General features: G+C 47.8%; 5 protein-coding genes across 5 annotated transcripts; 2 read left to right on the top strand and 3 right to left on the bottom strand.

Moving 5' to 3' along the window:
* Positions 1-8,098: 8,098 nt before the first annotated feature.
* Positions 8,099-9,345, top strand: GLOTRDRAFT_126802 (uncharacterized protein; the record flags this gene model as incomplete). Its single annotated transcript, XM_007865636.1, has 6 exons — positions 8,099-8,377; positions 8,427-8,449; positions 8,501-8,536; positions 8,590-8,764; positions 8,820-9,183; positions 9,239-9,345. The coding sequence occupies 6 exons, from the start codon at positions 8,099-8,101 to the stop codon at positions 9,343-9,345; spliced, it is 984 nt and encodes a 327-aa protein (XP_007863827.1).
* Positions 9,346-9,442: 97 nt separating this feature from the next.
* Positions 9,443-10,753, bottom strand: GLOTRDRAFT_36495 (uncharacterized protein; the record flags this gene model as incomplete). Its single annotated transcript, XM_007864721.1, has 7 exons — positions 9,443-9,676; positions 9,750-9,809; positions 9,863-10,004; positions 10,061-10,227; positions 10,283-10,546; positions 10,601-10,629; positions 10,684-10,753. The coding sequence occupies 7 exons, from the start codon at positions 10,751-10,753 to the stop codon at positions 9,443-9,445; spliced, it is 966 nt and encodes a 321-aa protein (XP_007862912.1).
* Positions 10,754-10,857: 104 nt separating this feature from the next.
* GLOTRDRAFT_72613 (uncharacterized protein) lies at positions 10,858-12,772 on the bottom strand. The gene is made up of 8 exons (XM_007865334.1): positions 12,538-12,772; positions 12,314-12,477; positions 12,182-12,262; positions 11,957-12,129; positions 11,728-11,904; positions 11,512-11,676; positions 11,238-11,457; positions 10,858-11,178 (listed from the first exon to the last, which is right to left on the bottom strand). Exons 1-8 carry the CDS (start codon positions 12,658-12,660, stop codon positions 10,989-10,991), a joined length of 1,293 nt encoding a protein of 430 aa, XP_007863525.1. The 5' UTR covers positions 12,661-12,772; the 3' UTR covers positions 10,858-10,988.
* Positions 12,773-12,830: 58 nt separating this feature from the next.
* GLOTRDRAFT_57173 (18S rRNA biogenesis protein) lies at positions 12,831-14,444 on the top strand. Its single transcript, XM_007864857.1, has 8 exons — positions 12,831-12,999; positions 13,061-13,132; positions 13,183-13,358; positions 13,415-13,486; positions 13,539-13,663; positions 13,719-13,844; positions 13,898-14,143; positions 14,200-14,444. The coding sequence occupies exons 1-8, from the start codon at positions 12,864-12,866 to the stop codon at positions 14,342-14,344; spliced, it is 1,098 nt and encodes a 365-aa protein (XP_007863048.1). The 5' UTR covers positions 12,831-12,863; the 3' UTR covers positions 14,345-14,444.
* A 407-nt stretch (positions 14,445-14,851) lies between these two features.
* GLOTRDRAFT_72606 (uncharacterized protein) lies at positions 14,852-15,704 on the bottom strand (the record flags this gene model as incomplete). Its single annotated transcript, XM_007865333.1, has 4 exons — positions 14,852-14,943; positions 15,003-15,331; positions 15,386-15,470; positions 15,522-15,704. Coding segments are annotated over 4 exons (687 nt in total), but the record flags the coding sequence as incomplete, so codon positions are not given.
* Positions 15,705-21,922: the final 6,218 nt, after the last annotated feature.

The following is a 21,922-nucleotide window of genomic DNA, read 5'->3' as shown; positions in this document are numbered from 1 at the left end:
ACACAACAATCACCAAGGACCAAAAGAAATAAACCTAACACCAGCGGTATGGGTGGAGGCGGTCTGAGACAACTGAGGGGTATTTTAATAGTTTGAGGGGGAAGGAGGAGTAAGACAACGTAGGGTAGTCCATAGGAAGACCTAGAAAAATAAAACAAACACTTTGACACCTGAAACAAATGCTAGTTGACGCTCCGGAGTATTTATCTCTGAAAAGTCGCAATCAAAGTCGCAAGCAACGATGCCTGTTGTAGGATCGTGCTCGCGGTGGTAGAAATTGCTAGAGAGCCTTGGTTAATTTTATTTCACTATGTAGGACTCACCGGAGATAATTAAATCGACGGCGGAGATAAATCACTCGACGAGTCAGGCCTATTGGCAAAGCTAGGATTGGTTATAATTCGCTAAGTTCGACGCTTTCAAACTTCGAGGGTCGCTGAGACCGTAACACTAATTCTCTGAGATGGTGAAGTGCAAAACTTCTTCTTCTGTACGCTACTTTGTACAATTTATACTACAGGAATGGCTTTGTGACCGTCCGGAGATAAATAACAAATAAACGCCGCTACCCACAGGATTGCTCAGCACTTTCCTCCGCTATACCATGCACCATACGACTCCCTTGCACTCCCACTTGCTCGTCCCAGCCCCTATAGGTCGCCTCGACGCTCCGCCACCTGCCCCAAGCGCTCCCATCACTCCGTGCAATGTGCCAGTCACGTGCTAATTACCTCTGGCCACTTGCTGACTGATGCTGACCTCATGGTGACTCGTATACGTCCGCACCTTCGGTATTTTGATGGAAATGAGGGGGAGTGAGTGTTGGAGGTTGGGCATGAGGACGATGCCCCTTGATAGAAGCATCCGCGGGCCCCAGAGCTAATTCATCTAGAAGTCGCATTGGTTAAGTCGCTCCGGAGCTCCTGTTCGCGGAGATAAATCCCGGAATGGGTCCGTGTAAGCCTCGGGGATGCTAGGAAGTCTGGAGCTAAAATAGAGCAATTCTTTAGAGCCCATAGAAGCCTAGAGGCGTGTGAGCGCTGTGTTGAATAAGGTCCGGAGGGCTTGTATGATGCACTGAGTCCGCATTTTCGGGGGTCAGACAATCCTGAGGCTTATCAACGTACTGTTGCACATCAAGGTCTGCTTGGCCACCGGAGGTATGGCAAGGTCAGACATAAGATGTCCTGAATCATATTTCTCGCTCAGGCCTTTACTGCAATGAAGCACAGAGACCTTGAATTCCATAAATTGAAAGCTTGCCCAGCATATAAATAAATGAGTTCATGGCCAAGGTAGCAGGTCCTGCCACACAAGTGTGGCCTTACAGCCTTATTGGAGACTATGGGTTACCAGGGTGTGACAGACTGTGACAGCGGTGGGCTGCGTGAAATGTGGCTGGCAATTCGTTATATGCCGGACAGTCCGTGATGCCACATTATGCTACGTGTGGCCCGGTATGGGTGTGCAACACCATATTGGTATGGGCTGGGTCAGAATATGACAGTAATTAGTATAACAGTAATAAATGGTGGTCCATATGGCTCTGATTGGGCTAAAAATAGGACGCTTTATGGGTTATGGACCCTTCAGAAAGGTATGGGTTATGGGGTATCAGAAAGTTATGGGTTGTCATGACGATTAATTAGGAACCAAATCAGTGGATGCAAAAATGTATGGGTTATTAGAGGTTATGGGTTATTGGAGGTATGGGTTGAGGGAGAGTTGACTGTACTATGGTGCGTGACACTTAGTCACCACTACTTTGCAACAGTGGCCAGATTGGCTGCAGAAAATTTTTGATTTTCAGTTTTGTATTTTAGCAGCTGAAGAGCCTTTGTATAGCATCAAAGACACTTAAGAAACATGTCTCGGTTGAAAAAGGGCCTCTTGGCAGGAGTTTCCCGCATTTGCCACGTGAGCTATTTATAAGCAGGTACCCATATATGGTAACTAGACGGCCTATATATGGTAAGTATGCACATATGTGGCCAATTCAGGTCAGTCAGATTTATAACTCCTTCGATATTGGGTATTTCGGAAATCTGTCTGGTGGAAATGATCCTATCATCAAACTGAGTGCTTTCACCAGAGGAATAAGGAAACGGTGGAAAATCTGACCATCCATAACCGTTGTACAAAAGTAGCAGTGACTAAGTGTCACACACGATATCATTGAGGGGGTTCTGCAAAAAGTATTGCATTCGGCCTGTAGCACCCTGCACACTTGAAGGATTCTTATTGGATTTTCTGTATATTGTGTGTAACTTAGTAATGAATGTCCTCATCATTTTTTCTCATTTTATGCAGCCTGTAGAAAGTAGGAAAGAAATGCCAGTTCATGTAGGGGGTTCTGCAAAAGTACGGTCACAGTGGGAGCTGGCTGCAAGTGGCATCACACCTTTGTCACAATATGGGCTCAGGAGATGTGCAAAGCCACCTCTCTATCTCGACACACTCACTATTTCACCTATCGGGCTGGGATTCCATCCTGTAGATGCCCTCTATATGATACCCCAACCCAACTCTCGTTGGCTCATTTAGCTCATCATGAGAGATCTAGGAGATACTGTTTCTTTCCCATCGCTGAGATGACATGTTTTCTCTCCCTCTCCTCAACCAGAGCAGATATTCTCATTCTGACTGCGCAGCAGGTGTACTCTAGTGTATATCTACCTGTTGCCCGATATTTTTTGGTTGAGTGTAGAACGTGACATAAGGGGGTGAGGGGGTTCTGCAAATTTTTCACAACCCCCTCAATGATAGTAGTGGACTCCTGGTGGACTCTCTGTCATGTTCCGATTCCCCTAGAATTCAGTTATCAGTACAGTGCACATTTGTGTTACATGAAAAGGGTATATTTGGTGTCGGCAAACAATGCATGCAGAAATACAAAGTTCAGTTTCTTATGCAAACACTTGTGATACCATATGCATGTCCAAGTTGGAGTATCATTAGATGCTGCTGCGGCTCCCATCTATCGAAGGCAACAGTTAGTGAACAAGCTTGTAGACTCTGTGATCTGGGATATCCTCAGCAATATTTCAGTTTGACAACATTCACTCACAATGTTTTAGCCGGCCTCCCGGCCACCAAAACATTGCTTAAGCCTGGAAACAGCAAGCATCAGTTACAAATCTCTGCTATGAGATATCAGAATTAATTCTACACAACACTACTGCCTATGCATCACCTGGTCCACAATTTGCAAGGTATTCACCCCTATTCACCCATACATGACACATCCCCAACTCCCGCGGTAGTAGGGAGGAGGATTTTCTTGAGTAGAAATGTTAGCTCAACCACTGCGTGTGCTCTACCCATGAGGAGCTTACATAGCCTGCACTGCCTGTTTCTTGTCAGCTGTCACAGTGGGCAAGGACTGGTGTCCCGTCACTGGACATTCATCTTTCATGGCACGGGTGGGAGAACACTTTCCTAGGATGCTCTGTAGTGGAACATGGTACAGACAGAAAGAATGAAAGGGCAATTTTTATTATTCATGTGCAGTTTATGCTCCAGCAAGGACCATTCCAAGAAAGTGTTCTCCCAGCCAGGAGATGTTCCTGGCATGCCCACTGGTGCCGGGACATCAGCAAAATTTCCCATAACTGGTATCTGAATATAGTTAGCATATAATCAATTGGAATAAGTACCAGTATTACAATATGTATCAGACTTGTGGACGCCTGGGCCAGCCATTATTTGGATGGCACATGTTGTAAGACTCCCACAAGAAGTAGAATATGCACCAGACTTACACATATTACAAGCCCAAGCCAGCTTGCTTTGACCCATAATCATACTATCAGCTGTGCTTTGCTTGATATTCTACATCCCTGGAATGAAATAGAGGCTCAGGGCATTAGCTGATGAAACAAGGAGAGGACAGGGTGGCTAAACAGGCCCCCCTGGGCTCGGGAAGTAAACAGGGAATGGGGATGCTAGGGGAATGGGGAAAGTAACTGACACCCTCCTCAGACATTCCCAGTGGAAGTGGTGTACATATCCTGGCCCAATGGATGTTGAAGGGAGGGGCTGCATGAGACACTGTGAAACTTAAATGGGCTCAGATAGTTAAGCAGGGTATCTCAGATTTTGGCTGGAGCTGAAATCATCCAGTCCTTGCAAAGGGTAAAACTAAAATATCAGTAATTTATCTATTTCTATCTCAGGTTATGACCATGGGTGGAGGTTTGCACACAGTGGGATTTGTATCTAGAGCACAGCAACAGATCCTGGGCAAGGGAGGTGGCATGTAAGTGCCGGCACCGAGAGTCAGGACCAACATCACATTGTGTATGATAAACAGGAGTCATAAAAATTTGTGAAAACATGTAGCTTTATTTTCTTGGATCACAAACAAGAAGAACATGACAGTAGACTCCAGTGGCAAGGCCACGGGTTCCAACTCTAGTATATTCTGTGGCAGGTCTCGTAGGTGTCTGATCATACAAGGAGCCCATGTATTCACTGCCTGAAAACACAAGCCAGTTGCAGCTACTTGTGTGTACTCAGACAACAAATACACGCAGTGAGTAACAGATAAGATGTCATGGCACGGCCGATGACTCAAAGTAGGCCAGATTTCCAACTAATTTTCGCAAGGACTGCTCCTCATGTAATCTTCCCAGTCAGTTATAGGCATCATTTCTACCCTGCTGTGGATCAGATTCAGCATATATGGGGACAATCATGCAGCGCAAACCAACAACAGCATCAATTGTCCAAGTCACCAGAAAAATTGCAACAGATACTGGGCCATTGATCAAGGATCGAAGCTTTGCAGACAGTGTCTGCAAGGTTTTGGCATTGATGGTCTGGAAACACATTCAAAGAGTCTACTTGGCCTCCCAATGCTTGTTCAATTCAACACCTACTTAGGTTACCCACACAGAGGATTGTGTATTACTCTAAGGCAGTTGGCACATGAATAGTTGAATTGAGGTGATGTTGTTTATAATACTGCAGAGATCTGGATCCATGAGAGATCTTTGGATGTTTGCTACAAACACTTCCACATGCCTAAAGCAGTCCCGCTCGCATCAGCCACTTCCATCCTCCATGGAGATATAAAGAAGTGGGTATCAGGGACGTCAGAAGAAGGTAGAGAAGTCCAGATGGCCTGATTTCTGTCTCTCAGGCAGTTGAAATTTCTTGTATGACATGGTCCAACTGTAAAGATTTTCAAAAATGGGCCCATTGATCTGCAAATGGCTGTCATGATATCAATACGCGGCTTGCAAGTTGTGACTGACTAGGTGCTCCAAATTTGGACTACCATTTCACTAGGGTTCCGTAAATTTGGGCCATGAAAATTACACTTGCTAATTAGCAGTTGTAAATTAGCATTAATTACAAGCTAAAGTGATGGTCCCAGTTTTGAGCATGTTAATTTTGGTTAATTTCATCCACTCAGTACGCATCCTACATGTGCACATAGCCCTGTCTTGTAGGTCCACTAACTGTACTAATCACATTTTGTGTGGTCATGTTAGATTGCTACCAGTACACAAACATAAAAACCACTGGGCTGATGGCCTCTTGGGATACTTGGTAGCTTTTTGTAATTAACACGCAAATTAGGCCAAATTAGCATGCTAATTAGCGCTAATTAATGCAGACCATGGGGCCCCATTGCTAATTAACAGTAAATTACACCTCCTCCGGCCAGTGACCTGCAAATTAGCAGTGCTAATAAGGAGCCCTCCCAAATGTACGGAACCCTACATTTCACCCGAACCACAGTGACAAGCATGGGCTGTACACTACATTCTGTCCAAACTATGAAGCATGAGAAGTCTGAGCTTCAAGTTTGCAGGCAAAGTCTGGCAGACCACGGGAAAAGGCTGTAGGACCCCGATCACTTATACCCACGGCTGTTTTGTGCCTCTTTAGATTTGACTTTGTAAGTTGTGTGTGGTCCATTACATACATCTGGAGGACACAGAGTCTCCAACGACTGAAAGCTCAACTTTACTCACAAACAACGCGTGTTGGCCATATACTGTCAGATTGCACCAAACACTTTTCAGGCACCTCTGGATTTTCATGAAACAAGACATGATGCCTCATAGACTTACTACAAAATATTTACTGTTGCCTGTACTCAGGATGAGGCCATTTGACTCAGCAAGTACTTAGGCCTTAGGGCCAGAAAATGTTTCCTGTTCCCTGCACTGGTGGATTAGCTAAAGGTGGCGGAAAACATGTGGGCAGTTACTAAATAGGGCCACACTATACTAAAATGAGCCGCTCAAAGCTTTTTGTCGAACATGAGCTGAGGGGGGCATCTGGAGCACATGAACATAAGCTCCAAGTGCTTTTTTATCAGACCAAAGGGTAAGGAAACAGAATTAGAGTAACAAACTGATGTATGTCTCTTGGATTCTTTCCTCAGTTCTATAAGTGTCGTGGATATTGACACATTACCCAAGGAATCAGGAATTATCTCTCACCAATGTAGACGGAGTAATAACAGGCCCAGTTGGTGCGCTCTCACCATACAAACTGGTCACCGCTATCCTACAGTACCCTTTGGAATTACGGTGTTCAAAAATATATCATACCTGCTCTACTAGCAGCTCAAGGATGGGTTGTTAGCTAGGTACAGGTGTGGGCATCCAGCCATCATATCCAGCATTAATAATATATTCTTGAGGTATGGTGCTTTTTCTGTACTCAAGTCAAACATGCTCAATACTCGTCCTGTTCGAGTTTGCAAGCTTGTGCTAACATTGTGTCACACATGGTTGGGGGGGGGGACCGCCGCAGCTGAGTCTGACCGATTAATGATATGAAAATCTTATACTGTTCATTCATTGTACAGTCATTTGCATAAGACACTGAGCATCACGTTTCTGCGCATGTTGTTTGGCCACACCAAATATGCCCTTTTCGGATATTGGCGGCAAACGCGCAGCAAAGGGCTTACTGGAGGGCAGAGTGTTCCTCATACATGTACCACTGCAGACAAACTAGAAAGACTTATTACACTAAGTATAGTTATATAGTATAATGGCATGCAATATACGAAGCCCTTTGAGCCCCTTCCAGACATCTACAAGCAGTGTTGTGTAGGGCACTGACTAGTCACCTAAAGTCGACAGCATGCCCCGACCACCTTGGTCGGCAACCTCAAACAACCATGACTTTCACATGATAGATGACCTTGGGGCAAAATCTGATGGATCATAGTGGCGCAAGTGCCAATCCCCGACTCCAGTCAGAAACCATTAAGTATTCCAGTACTAGTGTCTGGTCAAGCTGCGGAATGCCACTCTTGATGGATAAATACACAGTATTCACATAGTCCTGTCTTATATCTACATCAGTATTTAAAGGGGTTTCCTCGAGTTACCGGTTCCCGCTCAGAGATACTAGTCTCATCTATCGGCCTCACTTGTTTGAATCCATCCTTTTATCAAATGCTACACACTTGTATCACTTGATCATTCATGTCAGGTGTGTGCGGGCAGTTGTCTTCAAGTCGAAACAAAAGTGGCATCGGTCCGGTCGGGATCCCTGCTTACATGAGGTTCTCACGGCAAGAGCAGGTTGTATGGTGGAGCGACCATTTCTTCCCGACAGAACCCTCCTCCCAACTACCGTGGGAGTCGGGGACTGGACACGCTAGTCCTTTCCGGGGCTCCTTTTGGGCACACCCTGAGCTCCTCTCCCAAGATGCTTCGACCGTAGAAGGTCTAGAAGGAGGTCGGCTCAGATCATCCCGTCCCTCCCGGAGGCATGGTCAGATGAACTCTGCTATAATCTCGGTTTAGCAGTCAAAATACTTGCCGCGACCAACGTCGGGTACTTTGAAGGCTTGTACAGGTGCAGTCACGTCCGTTCTGCGGAAGCTAATGTAAGTCCTATCGTTCAACCGTCAAAGTCGAGATAATATATCGAGGGTGATGCTCCACTGGACTCAGGCAGGAGGATGAGTGTGATACTCGTCCTGGGCACGTGATCGCGTCGAGATTCGTAAGTTGCCAAGGACCTCATCCATTTATGCCGTATTCCGAATGCTCGCCCGCATATATGGCAGAGAGGGCAAGCGCACAGTCAGGCCCCAAATTTTTTCCTATTTCTTGGATACATGAACCAGGTCCACAGCACGCCTCTACAATCCCTACTGGGAGGCTTTGGCATCTCCCTCTCCGTACACGGTCTTCTGGTGTTGAATGGAAACGTGCTCGGTATCTCTGGCTTCCTTCACAGAGCTGCCAGAGGAGGAAATGAAGCTCTTGCGGGTGTCCTTGGTCTTGTCCTCGGCGGGCTGATAGTAGGAGCCATTGAGGGCAAGGGACCCACAACCTTCGATAACAATCTGCCCCGGATTATCACATCCGGCTTACTAGTAGGAATGGGCGCCAAAGTAGGAATTCATGTTGATGATCCGATGCCACCTACTGATTAAGGTGCAGCTTGCGAACGGCTGTACTTCTGGGTAATGATTGAATTCTTCTAACCGATTTCTCAGTTACTCACTGCTTTACAGACACATGATTTGTGGCATCTCGCGTTTCTCTTTGCGGTAAGTGTGAAGATTTTGACCTTGTCCGTCCGTTTCAAGCCCTACTGTTTCAGTTCCCTGGCCGCTACAGTGACATTCTCCGCTACGGGAATCCTTACCGCCCTCCTCCTGCACGCAAAATCCTTACCTTCACAGGGTTCCATGGATTGGACTCTGAGTCCCCTAGCGAAGCCTTTGATCGCCTTACAAACTCTTCCTCTAGCAATTCAGGCTGCTCTCTATTTCCACGTAAGTATGACTCTGTGTCCGTATATATCCTCACGCTAAGACTCTCGATCTATAGGCCCCTCAACTTGTCCCCGAAGGGGAAGGTGAAGGGATGCATCGGAAGTCTGCCACAAGTCGGTTACTGGTGTTCCTGACCAGTAGCCTAGATTTTGCGTTAGCCCTCCGAGTCTCCAACCTCACGGAGCCGCTGAAAGTCATTGGCTTCCTCGTCCTTCCTTTCGACCGTAGCTTCGACCCCTCGCTCGCCTTTCTCACCCTCGGTGCCTTACCTTTAACTACCCTCCTCTATCGCTATGGTCGTGGAGAGCATCCTCGGCTAGGCGGACCTTGGTCCGTACCTAAGTCAGGTAAGGTTGACGGACGCCTTCTGTTCGGAGCGGCTATATTTGGGATTGGGTGGGGAATGGAGGGTCTCTGTCGTACGTGGATCTATTCGTTTCGCTTCATTGGTTGTATGCTCAGCGTTTCTGTCAGCTGGTCCTGGGTTGGTTAATTTAGGCAGAGCTCTCTCAACCGGTCAGAACGTCGTTCCCATGGCTGCGTGGATTAGTTCAGTCATTGCCGGTGGCCTGCTCTACTGAGTGGACGATCACGTTATTTATGATACTATTGTACACCTCGCAGTAATGATTACACTCATCCCTATTCCTAGACTACAATGCGGATACATCGTGGAGCTCATGAGGAAGCGGCGGCCTTGGGGGCTGCGACTGGGGGCTTCGAACTGCTCGCAGCGCTATTCTTGCTCCTTCCCCATCGAACGCTGACTCGTTCACCCTCGATATCAAGGCCGTTGGCCCATGCCTGAGCTGCTAATTCAGCTGAAGGCCGATCTCTGAAGTTGACAAACGCGCATCTAGGCACGGTGGCAGTCTCAGAGTTGCAGTGAAGAGAAATGGAGACAAAATCGCGCTTACCTTGACTTGGCGACGTGTACAATGGATTTAATCTGATTTGGCTGTATTGCGGGGAGAGACTTCGTGACGCGTGTACGAATACTTTGTTCGGTAGCGGTCACGGGCAAAGAAGAAATGAACAGTGACGTCTACGGGCGAGCGGGTCAGATCAATATGTAAGCGAGGAACTGGTCCTGCATACCACCGACTGATCGTCTGGAGGCTGAAGTCCCATACTTGACGCATGTGTGAGCAGGATCTTCTTTGCGACTGCATCGTTGCGACCATAGTACCGATCCTGTATGTTCTGCTTTGACAGCTCGTTTTCGACAGGCTTTTCATGCCTTAAGATGGGGCCTCGGATGAGCCAGCGCAGTAAACGACCGACCGACCCACGTACCTGTACGGACACTCGTCTCCACGCTTACACTCGCCCTTTACAAAGAAGGAACAGACGTGTGGTCGATTGCGCTTGTAGTAAGGATCCGTCCTTGCTAGCTGTTTGAGCATCTCCTTGCCCGCAGACTGTGCCCTCGCCGAGTCCAGCAATGACTTGTTTCCTTCCAACTATTCCGCGAACACCGATTAGTCAGCAAAACCAAGATGCTCGAACGCGACTCACTTTCCCCTCCATATTCTGAGCATAATATTCCCTATTTATGTCGCTCGTGGGAGCCTCATTCTCTAGTGCCAATGCGGTATCTCGAACTTGGGTGGGCAGGCCATACTCTAGGTCAAGCAGACACGTCTGGCAGACGTTCTTGATTTTCGCACAGGTTTGGCAGATGACGGTCGTCTTGAAGCGCATGCCAGTTCCGGGGTTCCATCTGAAAACTGTGAATGGCCGAGCGCACGTACCGCACGACCGTCCGAACTCTTGCTTCGACTATTAAGGATTCAGTAAGTGTTAAAGCTAGTGGCGGAGCTTTTATCGACACACCATTCGAACAAACGCGTTGTCGCCAAGACCTGGGGCAAATGTGATAAGAAACGCAAAAGGCGACGGGGAAGAACATGTCTTACATGTTTCGCAGAGGATAGGGAACTCGCTCTGCTCCCATCCAGCCTTGTTTATATCGAGTTTGGGCGGCATAGCGGATGTGCGAATGAGAGTTGTAATGAATGCACAGCCACGGTTCTCTTAGCCAATTCGTGACTCCCTGACTCCTCCGAATCCCAGTCCGTTTCTGACTTCTTCCATGACACGATGATGTATCGCCACCGAATTCGACGTGCAGAGACAAGACGAGCCGGTTGCGAAATATACTATACATGAGCTGCACGACATTGTAACGCTACAACCAGGATTAAGAGTGTGGATGTTATTTCTATGCATACTTCACACGCAAAGACAGACTGAAGGGCAGCGTGGTGGCGGTGATCGTCATCTCTCCCCCGTCAGGTACTAGCTCCGATACCTTTTTTTCCAGGTTTGGTCGCGTAGCTTCCTCGAGCTGAGGCGGCGCCTGGAAATATATCTGCTTCGTCGGCGTCGACAGCGAAGGCTTCTTGATCTGACTATACCACGAAAGATGGATTCAGTAACCATAACAAATCGGCCGATGAAGAGGGCTTACATGTCTTGTCTCTCAACCAGCATCTCGATAAGCCGGTCGACGGTCCAGTCCTTGCTAATCGTGATGTCCATTGTCTGGCCTCCGCAAACCGGGCAGTCGTCACGCTTCTCGTGCTCGAAAGTATACGAATATACTCCTTCCGTGCCGATCAGCATAAAGTAATTGTTCAGGTATGCCGCAGAACTTGTTGCGATCTTGAATGCCTCATTGCAGCACGATGCTGAACAATCCTAGCTTTAGTAGTTATCGTCTTCTCGAGTAACCGACTACGCACCCGCGATGATGGCATTCGTCGATGCTATGGCTGGGATGATATTCTTTACCACTCCTTGCGTAAGCGACCATGTGACGCCCTCTATATTGAACTCCTTAGCGCGTTTCAAAGCAGTAATATATAGCCAGTTAATGTGCTCTGGGTCATCAGTGTCCATCTTCTTGTCTAATGGCGGGTGACTTAGATTTGAGATCCGCGATATGAATAAGATACTACCTTTGAATACACGAGGCCACTCTAGCACTGACGCCCATTCTATGCAATGCTCCGGCAGACGTGGGGTATTTGCGATGGTACAGATGGGGAATGCAGTTTGTTTGTTAAGCATGTCGAGCGAGCATTCGTAACATGACGTAATGGTGGGTAGAATCACGCGAGCCTGACCCTTGAATCCTTAGCGATGGTGTCAGCAGGGACAGCAGACGGAATCGAAGAGCTCACGGACCTTCGGTGCCACCGTCTATTAAAGGTTTCAGGCTCTCGGGATTTTCTGGGTCTACCATGTTGACGAGCGTGGCATTAATCCATCGCCGCGCTTCTACTGAGTCGAGACCACAAATGACAAGATTAAATTGCATGTAGTACTCCTCGTCCTTGTCCTGAATCTTGCCATAATACCTACGAATGACATGAATGACGGTCAGAATCCCTATGACCAATAAAAACTCACGGAGTAACTTTCACACCTGGTACCCTGTTCATGACAAACTCCGCGGCGACAATTGCCTTGGGTTTACCAACATCCTTTGGCCTGGGGACGCAGCATTGAGTGAAAGATAGAGGTAAGCGGGGCAAAACATGCCTGAAGAGGAACTGGCGGTTCAGGTTGCTGATGTCGATCGTGTCCATGTCTATAACGTGGATATCTTTGAATCCTGACAATGCAAGATTCGCTAGGATCTCGCAGCCCAAGCCTCCTGCACCGATAACGAGGATTTTGCATTGATTGCGCAAGAAATCCTTGACCTACCAGAGAAAGGGGTTTATTTGGGTAGCACCCTGTAGTAAATTCCTGTGTGAACGTACCCCATCGCCCGCCAGGAATGAAGGGTCTGTCCGAGGACCTGGGGTGTCCAGTACCTGGTCCACATGATAGTATCTCCCTGGCCAATCACTCGAGGATGAGTTCCCGTTCACAGAGGCCAACATGATTTGGATTGCAGGTGGGCACGAGACGCGGTTGAGTAGGACGGTTGGGATTAGCTCTGAAGTGCAGCTTGAGTGCAACAGGCGCAAGGCGGGTCCCAGTCAGTAATTAGCGTTCTATATTATGATCGGGGTCACGTGAGCATCATATCTGAGACTCGGATAGATTTTGGCTCCAGTTGAAGTTCGCGGTCGCTGGATCAACGATGGCATTGTCTGCTTCTGCTCTACACTTCTCGGGACACCAGTATCTGAGACATCGACTCGTTCTGTCTATCATCAGCGGCAAGCCGGTGAAGATCGACAAGATACGGCCGGAAGACAAGAATCCTGGTCTTCGGGGTAGGTAGGGGCATATTGGCTGAGCGAGCGAGCGAGAATCGAATGTAATTTTGCACTGCAGACTACGAAGTCAGTTTATTACGACTGCTGGAGAAAGCTACAAATGGGACGGTCATTGAGATATCGTATACCGGTCCGTTGTCCGGTGGTATATCACCTCTAATGGGCTGACAATGCGCGCAGGTACCGCCGTGCTGCTCAAACCGGGAGTCATCTCTGGCGGAACCGTTACACATGATTGCCCGCTCTCGCGATCAATAGGCTATTTCCTGGAGCCCGTTGTTATGCTGGCCCCCTTTGCCAAGAGTCCATTTCAGCTTACGTTGTGCGGTATCACAACCGACGACAAAGATCTATCCGTAAGTAACGGTTTGCTCTTGGATGATGTTGTACTCATGCACCAATCCTCCTTCAGGTCGATCTCATCAGAACTGTAACACTACCGCACCTCCAGCTATTCGGGATCTCGGATGGCCTTGAGCTTCGAGTACGGCATTGTCAATATGACCAGCCAGTTATTACTGACTAGGGTTTTGTAGATCAAGAAGCGTGGATCACCTCCGGAGGGCGGTGGCGAGATTCAATTTCTATGCCCTATAGTTAAGCAAGTGAAGACCTTGAATTTTGTGGATCCTGGAAAGATCAAGCGGATTCGAGGCATTGCGTGAGTATTACCCTGTGCTTGTACGTTCTTTGTACTTATGCGTGCTGCGATCTAGACATGCAGTTCGCGTGAGCCCGCAGTTCTCCAATCGCATGATTGATGCGGCAAGATCGATCCTGAACCGCTACATCCCTGATATTTATTTATACTCCGACGTATATAAAGGCCCTGAGAGTGGAAAGTAGGTACATCGTTCATAAAAATCGGCGAGTATGTGCTCATTTCCCTGTGCAGGTCGCCAGGATACGCGCTCAGTCTACTAGCCGAGTCCACTACAGGAGCTATACATTGCTCGGAAGTTGTCTCGCGACCGGGCGTAGCCCCAGAGGACATTGCTATTACCGCAACCCGCGCCCTGCTGTCTGAGATCCAACGAGGCGGATGCGTAGATCGGAAACACCAGACGCTCGTGCTGCTGCTGATGGTCCTCGGCAGTGAGGATGTCGGCAGGTGTAGATTGGGCGAACCTACCCCTCGAACGTGAGTCATCGAGCTGGCCATTACGTGTAACTCGTATCAATACCATTCTGGTCTAGGATTCAATTCTTGAGGGATATACGGGATTTTTTCGGCACGTCTTTCAAGATTATGCCTGCGAATCCCTCAGACCCGTCCTCGGGCGAACTACTGTTCTCGTGTTACGGGACTGGTTACACGAATATTAATCGTTCCGTGGCATAGGCATCGCGCTGCCATATCTTCGAAAGTACCCTATGTATCAACTTTTCTGTCATCTATGTACATCATACCGTGTATCATGTAGAGTTTCAGACGTTACGGCCATGAGATGACTTGTGACGGCCGTAAGGGCATGTCAACGCAGCATTCTCGTTTGCATCTTTTATGGACTTGGATGAGCCTCGCATCGTACACGAGCACAACATAGAGTGCAAGAAAGAAACAACAGACAAGAGGTGGCCACGACACCAAGAAACGTCGCGAGAGCAAGCCGTTCAAGGTTCCTGCTTAACCTACACGACCGTGTCGTGCACGATACCCTCAACCTTCTCATGCACGGGGGTTAAAAAGTCGCCATCACTGCGCGAGTCGGTTTGAGACGTGAAGTGTACGACCAATCCTCCACGGGGTACGGCGCCGCGCTCTCTCACGACATTTCCCGTTATGTCGGACTTGTCACCTGCGGTAGCACCCGATAGTCCGCTCTGGGTCACGTACGAAGGGTTTGACGAGAATGTGATGTTCGCATCAGTCTGCAACGAGGCCGTGGTCAGACCGTGACCGGAGGCGACACGGACGATAACCAAAAGTGGGGCGATGATCTGTGTCAAAGCATTAACGCCATTGTGCACCGAACAGTTGCACTAAATGGAGCGCTTACTTGCACTTGACTGAGGATTTGCATAAAGATGAATTGCAGCGGATGATTCAGGACGTAAGGAACCAGGAAAAGGATGGAGCATGCTGCATAGAGCGCCGCGGATTCCACAAGAATAGCAGCGATCGCGACATAGTACTTCCCGTACGCTTCGCCCAGGCTCTTGCACATCTCGCGACGGTGCAGCAGGAGCCGGACCAGAATAAAGAGTGTCACCAGAATGTTGAGTGATAACGATATAGAGAAGTAGGTCAGAGCAAAATTGATGCTCGATGTGGACCATAGACTGAGGCCTGGTCGGGACACCTGGGTGAGTAGGATCGTGCCCATGGCTGAGCTGTATGTCAATGGCATGGAATAGATGTGTTATCACGCCGTATACTCACCGAAGGACGCCATCCACATCAGGCAGGGTATAGCGATGACCGGCCATACGTAACGACCGGTCCAAACGATATAACAGCGCCAAATCTTCAAGGTCCGCCGTCAGTGGGGACGAGAATACAAGCGCAGGAAACTGACCATGAGAGCGTCCGCTAACCAATTGGCGATGGTAAACGTTACGTTGCCTAGTAGATTGGATGGTATGGAATATGCAGCCTCTTGCCAGACGACCGGTCCACCAGGGAAGTTACGGTCGTCGATGAACGTCATTTGTGCTACTCTTGAACTGCTCGCGAGGAACAGCGTCCCAAGTATGAACATCGCAATGACATAGGCAAGGAAAACCCGATTCACGCGTCTTCGATGCAACTCCTTGATAAGGACGTAGGCGCATTGCACGAAGATGGAGAAGTGGATGCCTGTATTGTGAGTATTGGTGAGTTCGTGAGATGAGGACACGAGGACTCTATTACCCCACCATAAACAACACCGGTCATGATAGCGCCATCGAGGAGGGTACGCTCAGTGAATAATTGCACAGCCGTCTCCCCAGGCGGCAAATACGCAGGCGAAGTTACCGGCGTAGACATGACAGTGAAAGCGACTGCAGGCAGATGGGTCTGTGGGGGAGAGGAAGGCGAGCGAAGGAAGCGTCACGCTGGAGAGACCGCCATGAAAAGGGTAGGCTTCATCCTGAACATACTTTCGACAGCGTGTACGCACGATATCGCGACCCCTCATCCTGGGATTCCAGGACTGCATAAGGGGTAAAATCAGACCCTGAGGGTTGCATCTGGCATGTCAGAGTCTCAATCAGGAGCGTATGCAGAACATCCCACACCCAAAGGTGAGGCATGGAGCTAAGATAACATGCCATGTTAGTCGGATCAATCATATCTACCCACTCCAGGCCATTGCAGAAAGCCGCCAATCTACCTTTCACCCACGCCCACCAGTCTATCTTGGGTCGTCTGTGGGTCCAAAGGTCGAAGACAAGTGGGGAGGCGCAATTCTGGATGTCGCGGCGAGTTGTCTGTCCTTGTTTGCTCCGAGGTAGACATTGGGATGAAAAGTTGTAGCAAAGTTTGGAGAGCTATACTCTGATTATGAACATGATTCTTAATATCTAGAATGCTCAGGAAAGACAGTGGGCATGTGGTCTAGTCCGTAGTTTCTGGAAATTCATGTTCAATGAGTGGAATCCTGATTGTATTTTGCTCAATATGGGAGGAAGCAGAAAAGCATGGACGAGTCAACATGCACAAGTACATTTCTTGCAGATGTTACTAATTGACCTAAGCCTGAAAGTCAAGCGCTGAGCCATAACTTTGCGACAGAAATTCGTGCTGCATGCGGGGAGACGCGGTGTGACCCTCGCGTGACACCAGCGCAAAATTGTCACACTCGACCGATGGGGCACGAGCGTTGACAGAGCAAGTATCCAGAGTCATATATCCCTTAATTATACTTGATTCAACTACTAGGCTTATATGCAACAGTCCCATAACCCATGCCATCGCGAAATCACACCGTCAATGGCTTGTACCACGCTTCAGCCACAATTTGCTTATTAAGCAACGTGCTCGATCTGGTGGTCTCCCCAAGACAAGCACCTGTTGCAGCGCACACTGAAGACATGTGAGTGGCTAGTCGCAGGTTAGCATCTCATGAAATCCGAGTCAGCAGGTGCCTCGTCCACTGGCAACGAGCTCCGTGTTCTGCCCAAAGGAACAAGTGTTCAATGCAGTATAAAGAATCAGAAACTAATTGTTCGGCCACTTTACAGCTCGTAAGTTTGATTGCTGATGCACGAAGCACGCGTATGCATATGCCCCTCCTTTGGGAGGGGTTCTGGCACCCTTGAATTGCATCGCACTTTTCGTTGCACCGGCAAAATCCGGCGTGCCATGTTTGGCCCTAGTGGCGCCACTACTGAACAAGGACTTGGCCATGGTCGGGAATCCATCTCAATGTTCACACTTAAGTCCCACTCAACTATGTAATTAGTGTTGGTTTGTGGATGCCACCAGGTACAGATGAAGGCCTATTGTGAGCTAGAACTTAGAGGTACAGGGAGCGCATAGTATTAAGCATAGATCCTTGTACCTCAGAATTTTTGAGTGTTGTATGTCATGGCTTGAGAAGAATTTGAGTGTATGTGCACTCCATCTAACATGGGTATTAATCATTCTAGTTTTTTGGGTCTCCATGCCATATGTAAGTCTGTGATGGACAATTTACAAATAAGTAGAATTAAGAAAATCCATGTCATTCCATGGCTTATGAGGCTGAACAGACTGTAAGATAAAACTATGATGTGAGGTGAATGCCAGATGTCCAGGCAACAGACATGCACCATTAGGCATTCTTGGAGAGTGGGTAAGTATCTCATAGACTACTCAGGATACAACAGCACAGGACATTCTACCTGGCCCTAGATGGAGCTTGACTGAAAGAGAACCAGGGAAAACTTAGGTCCCCTATATTACTAACAATATCCTTTGTATTATCTTACATGGTAGAAATAGTCTCCTTACGATGATTTGTCGACCCCCTGTAGCAGCCGTAACATCTTGAACTTAGTGCAAGTTCTCAAGCTCAATTTCTTGAACAAAGGAGGGGTAAGTTGCCGGCGCCAGATGGCGCTTCACAAGTCTAGAGTTGGTCATTGCAATTGCAATAAACACTCTCGAAGGATTGAACTTAACAGCAGTGAGAAACCTTCGGCAGTATCCATGCGGCAGCACTGGCAGTCCAAGGGCACCAGACAGAGACCTCGAACTCACTGGCCAACATGTGTATGAATTTTTTGAGTATCAATCAGCAACCTGCTTGAGGTTACAGTACTAAGTCTGAGTGCGCAAATGAGAGTATGCAATCGGCGGAAAATCATAGGACAAGCAAGGGGCAGAACTTTCTGGAACATTCTGGTATATTCCACTATTGTACAAAGGCACAGAGCTCATGTGGGTCAGTGACATCATAGGTGGAGCTCAGTAGGATTAGGGATATTCCACATAGCTTAGTCAGCCTATGGGCCACAGTGTATATAAACCCTGCAGCTCTGCTGCCTAATGACAAGGGTTGTTCATACGAGCTTAACCAGTAGCTGTAGAATCCACTCAATACAGGTGAGTTGTGTAGGGCCCACTGTGCGTGCTGCTGCCTCCATGACTCTTCATCAGACCCCCCCTCCCCCCATGGGACAGTCTCATGGTACATAAAGGGAAGGTATGCCGCATAGCAAGCAAGGGTTAGGGTTACTTCGTCACAGGGGGAGTCACATCTACTTTGGTCACACTTCATATGTTTTTGTGAAGATCGCTACCAGGGGTCATTCTTTCTCACCGCTTTCCTTTAGGATACTGTAGAAAGGTGTTTAGGTTACTCAAAGTACCCAATGGTGTGCCAGATACCTACCTGTTAACCCCTTACCCCACATGGCTGTGCACTTAACTGATAATAAATCTCAGTTAAGGGCTCCGAGGTCCCCCCCCTCCCCCTGCATGTGGTCTCAGCATCTCCCAGTGTCTGCCTCTTGCAGACAAGTATGTTTTCTCCGTGGCCTCCCTAGGCTGCGTGCATTTGCTGGCCTCGCTGATGTCAGACTCACTATGTCTCACAATATCATCTATAGACTGATCTATGCATATCTGACAGGCACCGTACAACAGACACTTTGTCTGGTTTTACCCAGGTCCTTTCAGTTTTGAAATGTAAAGTGAGCGATTCGCGCATGCTTAATGCTCATTAGCTATATAGCACAACCAAAGTGGTTGACATCACCTGGGGTAAGTACCCTAGGCCTCTCTAGCTGACTGTCGCAGTGTGAGGTAATTTTCCGCTCAATGCTGTCATCTACTTGTGGCTAGCAGTTACAAACAGACCAACTGAATACTCTCATTGCGGGGGATCTGTAAAAACTGGATTTTTTACACTTCCTCTGAAACTCGTGCTTTATGTGACAGGAGGCTTAGAAACTATGTAGGTATATAGATAGGCCTCTTTTATAATGCTCTGTGAAGTTAGCTTGACAGGAAGACAACTCTCTGTAGAATAAGAGATGAAATAGCATCAGAAAGTCAAGGTGCAAGCATGGGAATTCCCTATGATTCTTTAGATCTCTCCTGATAAGAGGCAGAAAAGAGCAGAACCAGTTGTCTATAGCTTAATTGCTGCCTCACATTGCCTATGCACTGGCCCGATTGGAGTGATCTGGCAACGACGACCAACAATGGCTTGTTTAACGCAAGAACTGACAGGTGAACATGACAAGGCTCCCACCACCAACACATTGCAATTCAAACTCCACCCCCTGAGTATCAGCAGGCTCCGAGGTGTTGGCTTGTCATGGTCTCATTATACCTCATCATGCCAAGCGGAGATCGAATTTGCCATGTGACATATGTGCAACTGCTTTTACACTTCTACTGGGATTTGGGTGGTCAATACTGGCATCTCTACTGTTGCCCCAGTTCCACATATTTTGCTACAGTACTTGCTGGAGTATGTAACTGAGTAACTAAGCTATGATGCCTAAGAGAAATGGAGTCATTAACTTTAGTTCTGAGGGTGCTGTGAGGAGAACTGTCAGGTTTTTACAGATCCCCCGCAATGATAGTACATTGCTTCCCATCTGAGTTGGACCACTGCCGTACAAACACCCTCCCCTACTTCCTATTAGCTACTTGGCCCGATGACTGTATGTTTTTAGGAACATGTAGAACATTCGACTCCCCACCCTGTCACAAAATACCCACCTGCTGAGAGCAATGACCTCGGAACGCTTATGATAGCAGAGAACCACTATGCATGACGGAAGCACACAAAATAGCAGGTGACACTCATATGCATGATGTTCACAAGCCCGACTATCTGCTTGCTTTTCCTCTGGTGCCTTACATCCCGTGACCTACCCTCTGGGCCATCAGTAGAAGCAACCCTTGCAGTGCCTCAGGCAACATCACTGTCGGAACTCACTTTGCATAGGGTCATCTCAGGAACCAGCTGGGTGATCAAGGGAAAACATCTGCCATCCACAATGCATGGGTATTGTGGCTTCATGGCTGAGACTGAAGTTTGCATTTTCAAGCTGGGCCAGTCAAGTAATTCTCCAGCAAGTTCAGGATCTTTCAGGTATGTTGTCAGATGAGAATATTATTGGATTGCAAAATCCTGTTTCCACTCCCCACTGAATCTATCACCCAGATTCAATCTCTACTGCCTCTTTCAGGAGGGAGTCCTGCAGTTCTGATAGGTATGTGTCTGGTCTTCGCTTGATGAGACTTTCGAGATACTATGGCAGCATGAGCAAGAAGGGAACATATGTAGATGATTGACATACCCATTCTTCCACAGAGGTCAGTGCTCTTGGTCATCCCAGATCTGGCAGTTTGCATTTGACCTCTGTGGTATCACACAAGAGGGCTAGTATACGGCTCACTGTCAATCTTCCCATCTTTGTCACTTCTGCTATCTCCCTCGATGGACATAGACATGGTGATTACAAGCTGCTTTTGCTCAGGTGGTATATAGCGATGGTTCCCCATTTTGTGTATGCCAATGGGATGGGATGAGGTCAAGGGACAACAACCTTTACTGCCCATGGTCAGTCAGGTTGTGAAAGGGAGTGCTTTGGTGTCGAGTGGTGCGACCCATTACTACTTTAGGTCTGCCGAGGGCCAGCAGACATGTACGCAAGATCTTGAAGTTCTCTATCATTTTGCGGATTGCTGGAACAAGCCATGTAACCACGCTATATATGTCATCTCGCTCCCATATGGAGGCTTCTGGGTGACACCAGTCAGGCTGCTACAGTGTATGTCACTAAGAGTCGGCACCTCTAGATGCATGTGGTGTTCCGGTAGATCAGCGAACAATATCACAGACTCTCAAACAGAGGGGGTTCACTAGAAAGGTGGTATGTCCACTGAGCTAACTAATGCCTCTGTAGCCTAACACAGTTGTGGTTCCCTATTTGTAGTACAGTAGCAAGGGATATACTGTGAGGGTGATGTGCATTAAGCCAGTGACTGTAGATCAGTTGTAATTACAAGGACTGGCTGCTGGCTGACTTTGACATACAGTGCTGTATTACAATGGGTTCATAATGGCTGGTACTGTAGATGACTGTGAATGGTACTGTACTCCATTTCCGGGCTGAATGCAGTGTACTGTAGATGGTACTGTGGATGGATGGCTGGCCCTATAGAGGGCACTGTAGATGGTACTGTACATGAATGGCTGGCCTCATACATGACACTATAGATGGAACTATAAATCATATTCAGGCTGGAATGCTGGTACTGCAGCTAGGATGCCGAAGCGTGATTAGTGCTATTAATAGAATTATGGCTCCGAAAGCTTCTGTAGGGCAAAAACAAATTCGGAAAAATGCTGAACAAATCAGAAAATATTGATGGATGGGTATGCTGCTGATGCACACTATAAATTAGGTAATTAGCTGCTAAAAATAGTGAAATATGATAGGGTAGTCATTAAAACCACATTTATGTGCTATGCACCCATATGGGATTTAT

This window comes from Gloeophyllum trabeum, assembly GCF_000344685.1.
Source record: "Gloeophyllum trabeum ATCC 11539 unplaced genomic scaffold GLOTRscaffold_00003, whole genome shotgun sequence".
Taxonomy (NCBI): domain Eukaryota; kingdom Fungi; phylum Basidiomycota; class Agaricomycetes; order Gloeophyllales; family Gloeophyllaceae; genus Gloeophyllum; species Gloeophyllum trabeum.
This window is presented reverse-complemented; position numbering and strand designations above follow the sequence as displayed.